Source organism: Oryctolagus cuniculus, chromosome 9, assembly GCF_051225735.1.
Source record: "Oryctolagus cuniculus isolate XC-2025 breed Fujian yellow rabbit chromosome 9, ASM5122573v1, whole genome shotgun sequence".
Classification (NCBI taxonomy): Eukaryota; Metazoa; Chordata; class Mammalia; order Lagomorpha; family Leporidae; genus Oryctolagus; species Oryctolagus cuniculus.
Window position 1 is genome coordinate 92,285,110 of NC_142875.1, and position 13,819 is coordinate 92,298,928.

The following is a 13,819-nucleotide window of genomic DNA, read 5'->3' on the forward strand; positions in this document are numbered from 1 at the left end:
CTCGAGCCTCTCCTCGCGAGAGACTCCGTGCTCATGCTCGCTGCAGGGGTCGGAGGTCAGAGCGAGCGTCTCGCGGGCCGTAGGAGGAAGATGGCGGTGGAATCGCGCGTTACCCAGGAGGAAATTAAAAAGGAGCCAGAGAAGCCGATTGACCGCGAGAAGGTGAGGGCCTTGGCGCTGTGGGGTCCGGGAAGACGTGGAGGTGCGCCGGGTAGGGCAGAAAGGCGCGGCCTGTGTGTGTGGCGGTGGAGAAGACCGTGTGTTTGCTCCCGGCGCGGCTGGGAGGCCGCGACGCTTCGGGATGGAAGAAAGCCCGGGCCGCCGTGCTTAATTTCTGCCTTTTCCCTCCCCTCGCCTCTCCTTCCCCTAGACATGCCCGCTGCTGCTGCGGGTCTTCACCACCAATAACGGCCGCCACCACCGAATGGATGAGTTCTCCCGCGGAAACGTACCGTCCAGCGAGCTGCAGATCTACACTTGGTGAGCGCGGCGGGGGCGGGCCAGGCCCCTGGCGGAGACCTGCGACGTCCGCTCCTTAATTGCCTTAGCTAGAGTTAATCTTTGATTCCAGATTTTCTCTTCCACTGTGGGCCTCTGGGTGCAGCTCCGAGAAAGTTAAAAAGGTTTTTACTGTTAGGGGAAAGGGGATTTGTTCATTTTTTTTAATGCTTTTAGAATTGTCGCCGAAACTTTTGGGTTAAGAATTGACAGACCCAAGGTTGCTATCCTGTTATTGCTGCCTGATAGGAAAATGATAAGAGTATGTACTTAATTAAAATTCCATACCAGACTTAAGGGACTCAAAATTGTATCAATGGTAGTAGGATAACATAGTAAGGGTACGGGATGCTGTTGGAGTGATCCCTGTTATCCTAAAGAAAATTTCGGCTTAATATGAAGCCTTAGATGGAGAAGCACTAGGGAAAAAAAAAGACCAAAAGCAGTTTGTGGAAAACCAACACTTTTTTTTAATTCATTTGAGAGTCAGAAAGAGTTCCCAGCTACTGTGTCATTTCTCAGATGCCTGCAGTGACTGGGGTTTAAGCCAAGGCTGAAAGCTGGGAGCTGTAAACTCAAACAAGTAGTTGACAGGGACCCAACTACTTGAACCATCCCCACAGCCTCCCAGGGTCTACATTAGCAGGAAGCACGAGTCAGGATGTGGACATGGTTATTGAACTTTGTTGGCACTCTGTACAGGATGCAGATATCTTAACCACTAGGCCAAATGCCTGCCCCCCCCAAAAAAAAAAACAACAACCCATACTTGTAATTCCATTTTCCATGAACTTTCTAAAATATATTTGTATATTATAAATGTGTATTGTCATAAATATTCACTGTATTAGAATGATCTATAGAAAATGTCAGGTTTTTTTTTTTTAAGTTGTTTCCAAGACAGATAAATAATTCTGACCTCAGAGTTTATGTTAGTGTTGGTGTTCAATGGTGACAGTTAAAATAACCAAGCTAATTGTTGCAGAATAGAATGTGAACTCTGACAGGATAAAAAGCTGTAGACTTACATAACAATGTGAGTCCTTATCCGAAGGCTTATAATTTCTTCAGTTTGAGCTCTTTTTTTCCAGTTAAAGTAAAATTAAGATTTATTTATTTGTAAGGCAGAGCCGCAGAAAGAGAGGTCTTCCATCCACTAGTTCACTCCCCAAACAGCTGCAACGGCTGGAGCTGGACTGATTCAGAATCAGGAGCTTCTTCCGGGTCTCCTATGCGCGTGCAGGGGCCCAAGGACTTGAGCCTGCTTTCCCAGGCCATAGCAGAGAGCTGGATAGGAAGTGGAACAGCTGGGAGTCGAACTGGCCCGTATGGGATGCCAGCACTGCAGGTGGTGGCTTTACCTGCTATGCCATAGCGCCGGCCCCAGTAAAATTAATTTTTATTAAAAATATGTTTTCTTGTAGGATTTAAATTTTTGTGTCATAAGTCTTCACATGTAGAATATGCTTGATATATTGGGGAATTTTTCTCTTTACTACTTTTTGTATAGGCACAGAAGATGCCTACCGGGACCAGTGTTATAGCATAGCAGGTTAAGCCTCCAGCTGTCACCTCAGCATCCCTTATGGCAATGCCAGTTCAAGTTCTGGCTGCTGGCTCCACTTTGATCCAGCTCGCTGGTAATGGGGGTTGAGGGTGAGGCTGTGGAAGATGGCCTAAGTGCATAGGACTCTGCCACCCACGTGGGAGACCCAGATGGAGTTTCTGGCTCCTGCCTTCTGCCTGGCCCAGCCCTGATGGGCACAACCATTTCAGGAATGAGCCAGTGGATGGAGGATCTATATGTCTCTGCTCCTTTCACTCTGCCTTTCAAATAAGTAAAGTAAATCAATCCTTCCTTCCTTCCTTCCTTCCTTCCTTCCTTCCTTCCTACCTACCTACCTACCTACCTACCTTTTTTAAAGCCCATAGTGATGTTAATGTCACTATTTCTGATTGGTGAAAATTGGGATAACTTACTATGTTCTTATGTATGGCTTTTCCTCCTTGGTGAAATTTGGGATGTAATTTACCATATTCTTATGTATTGCTTTTCCTCCTTCTCCCTCTTTCAATAATAAGCATTTATTAAGTTGGGCCCCTTGCATGGCTTGCACAGAAGGGCTTTGGATCTGGAACATTCCTTGAAGAGACTTTAGTCTGTCTTTGAGTTGTATGTGTGTGTGTGTGTGTGTGTGTGTGTGAGATTTATTTGAAAGGCAGAGGGAGAGAGATCTTCTATCTGCTGGTTCATTCCCCTAATGGTTGCAGCAGTGGGTGGCTGGGTCAGGCCAAAGCCAGGATCCTGGAACTCGGTCCTTGTCTCCCATGTGGGTGGCAAAGGCCCAAGTACTTGGACCATCTTCCGCTGGTTCTGCAGGCACATTAGCAGAAAGCTGGATCAGATGTGGAGCAGCCGGACTCAAACCTGTGTGCATACAGGATGCCAGCATCACAGGCAGTGGCTTAACCCACTGCGCCATAATGGCAGCCCGAATGTTTGAAGAGTATTTTAGCCCTGTTGTGGGCTTGAGGTATACTGCTGTGTTTTGCTTACGTGTGTGTGTGTGTGTGTGTGTATGTGTATCCAGCTGGGAGTAAACAGAAGTCCTTTGCCTGTAGCATAATGGGCGCATGTAGACCTTGTGTTGGCTTCAGGGCAAGACCTAACCATGGGAAACTCTTACTGTTGAAGGTGTTCTTACCATCTCTTCCCTGTGTGAGCAAAATGTTGTTTGAGCCAGTGCCAGTGTAAGTTGTGTCTGTATTGGTGAAACACCTGAAAATCATGCAGAAACTTGACGTCCTGGGACTGCTGCTCCTTGTGCAGACCTTGGCAGTGCTGTCTGCAGTACGAACTCCTGGGAGTTAGTACAAAGTGATCTTGCTTTGCATATCAGTTTTATATAAAAATAGAACTAAAACACTGAGAGATGGGTTAAAGTAGAGAGTTAAAATTAATGAGAGGTTGAAATAAAACAGTGATGTGAGAGTGCAAGAAAAAATTAGGTTTCATGTGTATCTAGGAATAGGAACATTAGGACTTTGTTAACAGGGTGGAGATAAGAAATGAATAATGCTTGGAGTGATGATCTGGGCAACAGAGTGGGTGTTGGTTTTTTCATAGAAATATGAGAGGAGGGGCATGTTTGGGGGGAAAGATTTTGAGGTCCATTAGGGAACTGTTAAAGACTGGGGGGCCCAGCACTGTGGCATAGCAGGTAAAGCCGCTTCCTGCAATGCTGGCATCCCTTATGGGTGCTGGTTCGAGTCCCGGCTGCTCCGCTTCTGATCCAGCTCTCTACTAAGGCTTAGGAAAGCAGTAGAAGATGGCCCAAGTCCTTGGGCCCCTGCACCCACGTGGGAAACCCAGAAGAAACTCCTGGCGCCTGGCTTCGGGTCAGCTGTTATGGCCAACTGGGGAGTGAACCAGCAAATGGAAGACTCCTCTCTCTGTGTAACTCTGACTTTCAAATAAATAAATAAATCTTTTTAAAAAGAGAGAGAGAGAAAAAAGAATGATTGGGCAGCAGTGGAAAATAGAAGATGGTATGGTCATATTGTGTTAACAGAATGCTGTTTAGTTTCCAGAAGTGCCTAGTATCCTTGTGCTGGTTTATAGCACTCTACAGACAATGCTTTTTCAAGTTCCAAACAATCTGATTTTTCTAGTTATGGAAAAAAAAATATATACTAGGTGGTTACTGTATCTCAAATTCTTGTATTTTAGAGTTTTATAGGTGGTAGCTCAAAGGACTATATGGGATTCTTATTTCCAAAAATATTTTCAAGGGACAATCTGTTGTGAAAGAAGCTTGTGTTTAATCTTGAGAAAACTTTGTCTCATTGGCTCCAGGATTCCATCTGTTTTAAACTGATAAGATCACATCTAAGAAAGAAAAACAGTAACTATACCTAACACTTTGATTCGAAGACGCATTCCAGTTTTAGAGATGAGAAAATGTGGAAGAGTGCATGTCTTAGCAGTGATGAAATGTGGGCATTTGGCGCAGTGGTTAAGATGCTGCTTGGGATGTCCACATCCCATACTGGAGTTCTGGATTTGGGTCCAGGCTCTGCTGCTGCTTTGAATTTTTTCTCTTAAGAGTTTATTTGAAAGGCGGAGTTAGAGGGAAAGATCCTCTGTCTGCAGGTTTACTCCCTTAATGGCCATAACACCTGGGCTGGGCCAAGCCAAAGCCAGGCGTCTGGAACTCCATCCTGGTCTCCATGGGTGGCAGGGGTCCAAGCACTTGGGCCATCTTAAACTGCCCTTTCCATGCATGTTGATAGTGAGCTAGATTGGAGGTGGAATGAGTAGGACTTGAATCAGTGCTTATATGGGGTGCTGGCATCGCAGGTGGAGGCTTAACTCACTGCGCCACAACTGCCCTCCCCCTCCCCCCGACTCTGCTTCTGATTTCAGCTTCCAGCTAATAGGCACCCTGAGAGGCAGCAGTGATGACTCAGATGTGTGGGTCCTTGTACCCACAAGGGAGACCCAGATTGAGTTCTCAGCTCATGACTTTGGTTGTGGGTTGGGAGAGTAAACCAGTGATTGGAAGATACCTCCCCACCTCTACCTTCCAAATAAAATTTTTATTAAAGAAAGATTGACATACAATTACGTTCTTGTATTAAAAGACCCTGGGAGTTCCTAAGTCACGATTGTGACACATGAAATTAACTCATTGTTATGTTATTGCTGATTAATAAATTGTAAATGTCTTTTTTTTTTCCCTAAAAAAATTTAGGATGGATGCAACCCTGAAAGAATTGACCAGTTTAGTTAAAGAAGTCTACCCAGAAGCTAGAAAGAAGGGCACACATTTCAATTTTGCAATTGTTTTTACGGATATTAAAAGACCTGGTTATCGGTAGGTAACTTCTCATTTTTCATTACTATAATTTTTGTTTTTGGTGTGTTTTAACTGATAGAAATAACCTCTTTAATAAATCTCTTCAGTGGGGGAATATGAATTTATATTACTATCTGGCTTATCTTAATATATCTCAGATTTAACTGTTTAAGATGATGGGGCAAAGCCAGTACCATATTCACTTTGTACTATATATATATTTGTACTATATAGTTGGTTTCCTTTCCTGCAGAGTTAAGGAGATTGGCAGCACCATGTCCGGCAGAAAGGGGACTGATGACTCCATGACCCTGCAGTCACAGAAGTTCCAAATAGGAGATTATTTGGACATAGCGATCACCCCTCCGAATCGGGCACCACCCACTTCAGGGCGCATGAGACCATATTAAATTCTATTTACTATTTCTTGACTTTATTTTTCAGTTGGTTATGTAAAATAAACTTACTCTTTTTCCTCTCCAGATTATTGCCATTAAGCCTTTAAATTCTAAACAAATTGTAATGCTTCTATTTAGGAGATTTGGATGTGCTATGGTATGAATATTAATAGTCCATATGTTTCAAGCCCTTCTGTAAAATACAAAGAAAAGTGCTCTTAGCATTCTGTGTAAAACTGTATTGTTAAATACATGTGTGCAATCTGCTTGAGTGTGAAAGTTAATGGGGGCAAGGGAACAGGGCTTAATGTCATTTTGCAGACTTACACTGAGTAGTGGAGAGGGGTGTGTGTCTTAAGTCTCAGAGGGGTTGTACAAGAAAGCCATGGCGTTGTATGAAATCGGGCCCAACTTTGTGGTAATAGACCCTTGTTTGCAGTTAGAAAAAGGATGTGTTTGGATGAGGCATTTTGAAATTGTATGAACTGAGGCAAGTTAAAGAAAACTGCCTGTGCTGGAAGAGATTGGCCTTCCCTGATCAGGGTGCAGTGACATAAAAGGTTGTAGAAAAGAGCAGGTGCCACAAAGAGGGCTTTCTGTTTTAAAAATGGGCGGGGGGTGGGGAGAGTTGGCGGGAGGGCTGGTTTTGAAGGCAATGAACCAGTTAGAACTTAGGATAAGGGGCCGGCGCCACGGCTTACTAGGCTAATCCTCCGCCTTGCGGCGCCGGCACACTGGGTTCTAGTCCCGGTCGGGGCGCTGGATTCTGTCCCGGTTGCCCCTCTTCCAGGCCAGCTCTCTGCTATGGCCAGGGAGTGCAGTGGAGGATGGCCCTCCCCATGGGAGACCAGGAGAAGCACCTGGCTCCTGCCATCAGATCTGCGTGGTGCGCTGTCTCTCTCTCTCACTGTCCACTCTGCCTGTCAAAAAAAAAAAAAAAAAAAATCTTAGGATAAGGTTGGAGAGGTTTACCTTGAAGATCTGAAAATGGAGAGAAGAATGAAAGGCATCGTAAAACCAACAGAGAATGGGCAAGGATGAGGACGGAGGAGATCCTCCCACATTCTGTTGTGTTCGTCTGATTGGAAAGGCAATATAGCATACATAGTGCTTAAGACCAATGATGGCAAAACTTTGAAATCTGGATTGAACCAGTAGCCCCACATCAAGTTGGGTTTTTTTGTTGTTGATTGTGAAAATTAAATATTAAGGACTTAGTACCAGACAGATGACAAAAAATAAACACTAGTTAATTTAGCCATAAACAGTTTAGTCAAAACTGACCTCTGTCGTCTTCTGTGGTACTCTTCTAGTCTCATTTTGAAGTTTATAGACCACATGGCATTGGGTGGTACTTTCAGTCTATTATAACAGATTAAAAGTGTGTATCCCCAAATGAAAATATATGCAGTAGTGGTGATGCTCAATTGCACTAGCTCTTACTTGTATCTTCAAACTCAGCCCTTTAAGATCTAATGATTATGTAGACTTAGTGTCCCTGTTGCAAAGCTAATCAACAGTGGCAAAGGTGAGTGGAGCCTAGACCTTAATGCCCCTTCAATGCTGTGCTCTGCCTCAAACCCAAATTATCTTTGAACTACATAGGCTTGAGTCCTATAGGCCATAAAGTTAAGATAAACCTAAATTTCCCTTCTTATTTCTGGATGGGAAAGACCTGATGTTCCATGCAGATCAGAAGGGTGGGAACTAAATCAAAGGCCTAGAAGCCAGTTTTTCATAGGATGTGAACTCTTAACATGGGCTGTCCTGTAATTTCAGGTCATTCTCCCACTAGTTTAAAGTGGCTTGGCTGGTTTGTCAAATTCTAATCTTTGCTTAGTTCCTTCATGGAGTTTTTCCTTTAAAAATTTCAGTTTTTTGCTGAAAGTATCATTAGAGAATACCTAGTGACTGTTACTGAATACAATGCTAAAAAGCAAAAAACTTAAGTATGGCTTTGAATATTAACAGCTGTTTTCTCAAATATCAAATAAATAGTGGCCACATCAGTGTCTTGCTCAGTGATCTAGTTACCTGCCCTTCGTAGCCTCACTTGCTCGTAGATGTTTTTGAGTTGAAATTCATTATATCTCAATTTTCTCAGTGTATAAAAACCAAGCTGGTATTGATTGATTTATTTGAAAGGCAGAATTATGCGGGGGAGAGGGGAGGAGAAACCGCTTCGTCTCACTGGTTCACTCCCCAGATGGCTGTAACAGCCCGGGGCTGGCCGGGCTGAAGCCAGGAGCGTCATCTGGGTCTCCTACGTGGGCCGTCTGTTGCTGCTTTTCTAGGCTCATTAGCAGAGAGCTGGATTGGAAGTGGAGCAGCTGGGACTTAAACCAGCACTCATGGAATGCTGGTACTGCAGGCTGCGGCTTAACCTGCTGTGCCACACCACTGCCCCCCAGACTAGTACACTCTAATCATTGACTCGCATATTTCAGATGTGTGGGGAGCAACTCGGACTAGACTAAGTTACTGGAATTAAGACTTATTCTATGCATCTGCTCTCCCACAATATGGCGCTGGGAGAGAAGTAAACAGCTTCTGCACAGCTGCCTCTAGTTCAACCAATAAACTGTAGGACCTGCTCCTGATTGGAGGAGAGCAGCGTACTCGGCGTGTGGGCAGCCGAGTTGGGATTGGCAGAGGAGGACTATAAAGGAGGAGAGAGACGGCATTCACCAGGAACATCTAAGGGGAACATCTAGCTGAAGGAACACCTGTGCAGCCCCCGAGAAAGCTGGCCGGCGGTGTGCCGCTCCCCTGCGGAAGTGGGGAATGTGGCCAGGGGGAACTGCCCTTCCACGGAGGTGGAAGGGATAGTAGCCAACCCGGGAAGAACCAGCAGCAAACCCGGGGAGGGCCGAGCAGACGAAAGAACAGCGCAGGGTCCTGTGTTGCTCCTCCACGAAGAGGGGGAGCGACAAGATGTCAACTTTGTATGCATGTGTTTACACACACATGCACAGGAGGGGCGGGTATAAATTGAGGGGGAATGAGGTATTAAGGATTTAAAATTCTCTAAAATTTAAACTCTAGCTAAACTTGCCTTCTTTCTGTTTGGACACAAATTCCTGTTGTATGCAACAGGATTTTTGGTTTTTGTTTAACTTGAGAAGACAACACTCTAAAACTCAGCTTATAATTAGGATATAAGTCCTTCCTGTATTAACATTTACAGCTGGGATAGAAAGGTTAAAGTTTCCATTTATAGATGAGATAGAGGCTTTTAAAAAATTATTTGAAAGGTAGAGGGATAGAGATCTCCCATCCATTGGTTTACTCCCCAAATGGCCACAAGTAGCCAAGTTGGGTTAGGCCAAAGCCAGGAGCTAGGAACTCCATCCTGGTCCCCTACGTGGGTGGCAGAGGTCCAAGTATTTGGGCCTTCTCAGACTAGCAGGAAGCTGGGTTGGAAGCAGAGTAGCCAGGACTAGAACTGAAAGCCTGATCATGGTCATCAAGCAGCGGCTTAACCCACAGCGCCATAGTGGCTCCTCAGGATCATCGCTCAGAACTGGGGCATGTGAACCTAAGTAGCAGCAACAGAGAACTGGGCTTTTTTTTTTTTTTTTTTTTTTTTTTTTTATCTGGCTCCCCCTACACCACACTGACAACTGTACTTGTAATGAAGTTATCTCTGTAATACATACTTCTGCCCAGGAACAGTTCTCTCAAAGCCAGTAGACCTGCTTTATTTTTTAAGGTTTATTTGAAACAGAGTGACAGGGTCAGAAAGCTCTTCCCCCAAATAGCCACAACAGCTGGGGCTGGTCCAGGACTCCATCCGGGTCTTCTAGACGGGTGTCAGGGCCCCAAAGACTTGCACCATCTTTGCTGCCTTCCCAGGTGCATTAGGGAGCTGGAACAGAAGGGCTGCTGAGACTCGAACTGGCACTTCAGTACTGGATGCCAGTACCCTAAGCAGCAGCTTAACCTGCTGTGCCATGCCAGCTCTATTCGGTTTTTATATATGCCAAAAACACCTATCCTTCTTTGAAAGAATACGGTCATGGTTTCATCTGAATGTGGTTAACAGAAAGTCCACCTGTTCTGACTTACTGCTGGGATAGATAGAGGTTGCTTTTCCGATAGCTGTAGTTCCCCGGAGTTTGCAGTGGAATAAACTTGAAGTATATTCTGGTAGAAACGATTAATCGTAGGCAGCTAACATAGGTACCTCCCCCTGCCCTCAAAGAAACCCTGAGGGGAAAAAGCCAAAACCTAAGAGCAATTTTAAAAAGCAGGAATCCTTAGTCTCAGGATTTTATGCAGACTTTATTACAGAAAGCTATGATGACGAGTTACCTCATAAAGCTGTTGGGAGGAGCCAGTGAAGCAGTGCTTAGGAGAGCCTAATGGACTTCGAGTGTTCAGTAGATGTCAGTCATAAAGGGGAAAAAACTCCTAACCTCTCACTTTGTGCCTTTGGCTGTTCAGAATTTCCAGTCCCACCCAGGCTGGCATGCCAGCCCAGTAACAACCTACTTTTAAAATTTCACAGGATTTAATGAAATTAAGCGCAATTTAAAATCCATGTAAATTCTAAGGACATTGGAAACTTGCAGAGAATTTGCAATATTCCTGATTATTTAAATTCTCCTTATACTATTTGCAGGGAATAACATTAATTCCGTATCTGCTTTTATTACCAGGTGTTCTGGCTTGGTGACACAAAGATCCATCTGACACAAACAGATTTCTTTCTCAGAAAGTCTTACAATCTAGTAAGGAGAAACATGGACAGGAAAATCTTAAGACATAATTTGCAACTGAAGAGATTATGTTGTTTACGTCAGGGTTGTGTAAGCTGCCCTGGAGATGGCATTTGAGCTTGTCCAGCTCTTATTTATTTATTTTAAAGACTTATTTATTTGAAAGGCAGAGTTTACAGAGAGGCAGAGAGAAAAAGAGAGAGGTCTTCCATTGCTGGTTCACTCCCCAGATGACTGCAACGGCCGGAGCTGTGCCAATCTGAAGGCAGGAGCCAGGAGCTTCATCCAGGTCTCTCACATGGGTGCAGGGGCTCAAGGACTTGGGCCATCTTCTACTTTCCCAGGCCATAGCACAGAGCTGCATCAGAAGTGGAGCAGCTGGGACTTGAATATGTAGGATGCCAACTCTGCAGGTGCCGGCCCCACACTCTTATTTATTTTTTTAAATATTTATTTATCCATTTGAAAGGCAGAGTTACAGAGAGAGGAGACAGATTTTCCATCCGCTGGTTCACTCCCTAAATGACCGCAACAGCTCCTGGGCCAGGTTGAAGCCAAGAGCTGCTTCTGGGTCTCCCATGTGGGTGACAGGGGCCCAGGGACTTGGGCCATCTTCCACTGCCTTCCCAGGCACACCAGCAGGGAGCTGAATTGAAGTGGAGCATCTGGAACTCTAAACAGCACTGCAAGCAGCAGCTTAACCCACTGTGCCATGGTGTTGGCACCTTACCCAACTTTTAGAATAGGATTTAAAAAATTTTTTTAAAGATTTTTATTTATTTATTTGAGAGGCAAAGTTACAGAGGGGGAGAGAGAGGTCTTCCACCTGCTGGTTCACTCCCCAGATGGCCTCAATGACTAGAGCTGAGCCCATCCGAAGCCAGGAGCCAGGCGCTTCTCTCAGGTCTCCCATGCAGGGGCAGGGGCCCAAGCACTTGGGCCATCTTGACTGCTTTCCCAGGCCATAGCAGAGAGCTGGATCGGAAGAGGAGCAGCCGGGACTGGAACCAGCATTCATAAGGGATTCTGGCACTGCAGGTGGAAGGTTAGCCCACTATGCCCCAGCGCCAACTCCATGTCCAGCTTTTAAAGTAGTGGAATTTGTACTCCAGATAAAGTTTACAGCAAGAGCTAAAGAGGGAATGACAGAACTTGGGATCAGTGGAGCATTTCTTATGTACTGAGCTGGCAGATAGAAACGTCGGATTTTATCACAATAATCTAGGTGAGAATCAGGGTATTGGCAGAGAATGTAGAGGAGGGGATATGCCAGAGATATCAGAGACATCAGTTGGGCTTGACAAACCAACAAGACTTGGGTAGGAAATGGGACATGGGAGGGGAAAGTCAATTGTTAACAGCCTTAATTTTCTCATTGGAATGTGGATACCACTAAATGTAAGATTAAACAGATGAACAAACAAAGCATTTAGAACCATGCCTGGCATAGTAATGGCTTGATGTTACCATTAATTCCATCAATAAATATTTTAACTCGCTTGGTACCAGGGTAATGAATACAAGGAAATAAAATCCTTGCTCAATAAATGTATACCATAATAATTTCATTACAAGCGCAGATACTATGAAGAATGAGAATAGGGCACTGAGAACTAGAAGGACCTCTTTTAGGCTAAAAAGTAAGTCTTGGATAAAATGACATGTGACCCTTTAAAGTTTGAAATAACCAGAAAATTCCAGATAGCTTAACCACAAGGAGGCTCAGCTGCTCACCGCACTAAACTGCAGTCACCCCTCAGACTAGGGCCCGTGTGTGTGGGCTTCATTGGGGAAGCTGTCCCTTCATGGTGGTAAGATGGAGGCCAGCAGTGCTAAGGGTCTTTCTGCATCTCTGGGAAAGAAGCGTGCTGCTCTTTTCCCCAAGGTCCCAGAATTGGGTCTCACTGACTGGCTGCAGTCACAGCTGTGCCTGGGTGGGCAGGGGGCTGGGATGGTGCTTGGGTTGATCCTGGAGGAGAGCTATCTGTTGAGGGCAATAGTGGGTATCCACTGCTTGAGCAGGAGAGGGATCTAGCAAAGCAGAGGGGGCAGGAAAAAGTATTCTAGGCAGGGTGGGGCAGGACATTTGAGGCTCTGAGGAAGGGAAGAAAGGGAAGGGTGTGTGTGAATAGAGTGTCAGCAGCTGTGGTCCAATCATGTAGGTTCATGTAGGCTGTGCTAAGGGTCTTGGATTTTTTTTAAGATTTGAAAGGCAGTGACAGAGAGGTGAAAGAGATCTATCTTCCAACCTCTGGTTCTCTCCCCTAATGCTGTTAAGAGCCAGGGCTGGGCAAGGCTGAAGCTAGGAGCCAGAAACTCCACCTGGTGTCCAATGTCAGTGGCAGGAACCCAAGTATTTGTGGACTCTGCTGCCTTCACATGCATACTAACAGGAAGCGGATGGAAGTGGAGCAGCCAGGACTTAAATCAGCACTTCAATATGGGATGCAGGCATCCCAAGTAGCAGCCTGCCCTGCTGTGCTACAATGCCTGACCCTTGGATTTCATTTTGAACTGTGGGGAAATACCAGAAGATCCCAATAGTCCTGAGGATTATAGGAGGAAGGTGGTAAGGGTTGGGAAGTTGGAAAAGTTGAATTTGTGGGGCAATGTCATGGCCTCACGGACAATCAGAAGTAGGTATCCATCTATTGTCCATCTTTGAAAACCTCTTTACTGGGGCAGTGCTGTGGCATAGCAGGTAAAACATCCCATATGGACCCCAGTTCGAGTCCTGGCCACTCCACTTCTGATCCAGCTCCCTACTAATGCACCTGGGGGAAAATGACCCAAGCCCCAGGGACCCTGCCACCCACATGGGAGACCTGGAAGAAGCTCAGGGCTTCGTATTGCCCCAGCTCCAGCCACTGAGGCCATCTGGGGAATGAACCAGTGGATGGAAGATACCGCCCCCCCCCCAACTCTACCTTGTCAAATAAATAAATATTAAAAAAAAACCCAAAAACCCTATCTCCTGTCTAGCTGCTGTCTTCCTTCTTCAGCAAAACCATCAGAGTTGTCCAAAGCCACTGTCTTTACCCCCTCACTTCTGTTCTCTCTATCCTTCCCAGGACTTCTGTCATTATCAAAATTAACCAGTGTTCAGTAATGTCAACTTTGCCAGATGCAGCAGATGTAGTTCTCAGTCCTGTTTACTAGAGTTCTCAGCAAGAATGACAGAATCTCTCTCCTTGAAACCTGTCTTCCTACATTACTGGCCTCTTCTCAGTTTCCCTTGCCAGATGACTCTGTGCCCTCCATCCTCTAGTCTGTGGTACGCTGTGAATACCCTCCTTCCCCCAGCAGTCCCTCCTGCTCCAGATGCACACACACACACGGTAAG

General features: G+C 45.3%; 1 protein-coding gene across 1 annotated transcript; it reads left to right on the forward strand.

Moving 5' to 3' along the window:
- The first annotated feature begins 17 nt into the window (after positions 1 to 17).
- Positions 18 to 6,021, forward strand: SAP18 (Sin3A associated protein 18). Its single transcript, XM_002712801.6, has 4 exons — positions 18 to 162; positions 371 to 480; positions 5,253 to 5,375; positions 5,611 to 6,021. The coding sequence occupies exons 1-4, from the start codon at positions 34 to 36 to the stop codon at positions 5,765 to 5,767; spliced, it is 519 nt and encodes a 172-aa protein (XP_002712847.1). The 5' UTR covers positions 18 to 33; the 3' UTR covers positions 5,768 to 6,021.
- Positions 6,022 to 13,819: the final 7,798 nt, after the last annotated feature.

Excerpts from the sequence above, each read along its gene's own strand:
- SAP18 (XM_002712801.6), top strand. The coding sequence starts at position 34 with ATGCTCGCTGCAGGGGTCGGAGGTCAGAGCGAGCGTCTCGCGGGCCGT. Across the intron at positions 163-370 it reads AGCCGATTGACCGCGAGAAG|ACATGCCCGCTGCTGCTGCG; the intron begins GTGAGGGCCTTG and ends TCCTTCCCCTAG. Across the intron at positions 5,376-5,610 it reads ATTAAAAGACCTGGTTATCG|AGTTAAGGAGATTGGCAGCA; the intron begins GTAGGTAACTTC and ends CCTTTCCTGCAG.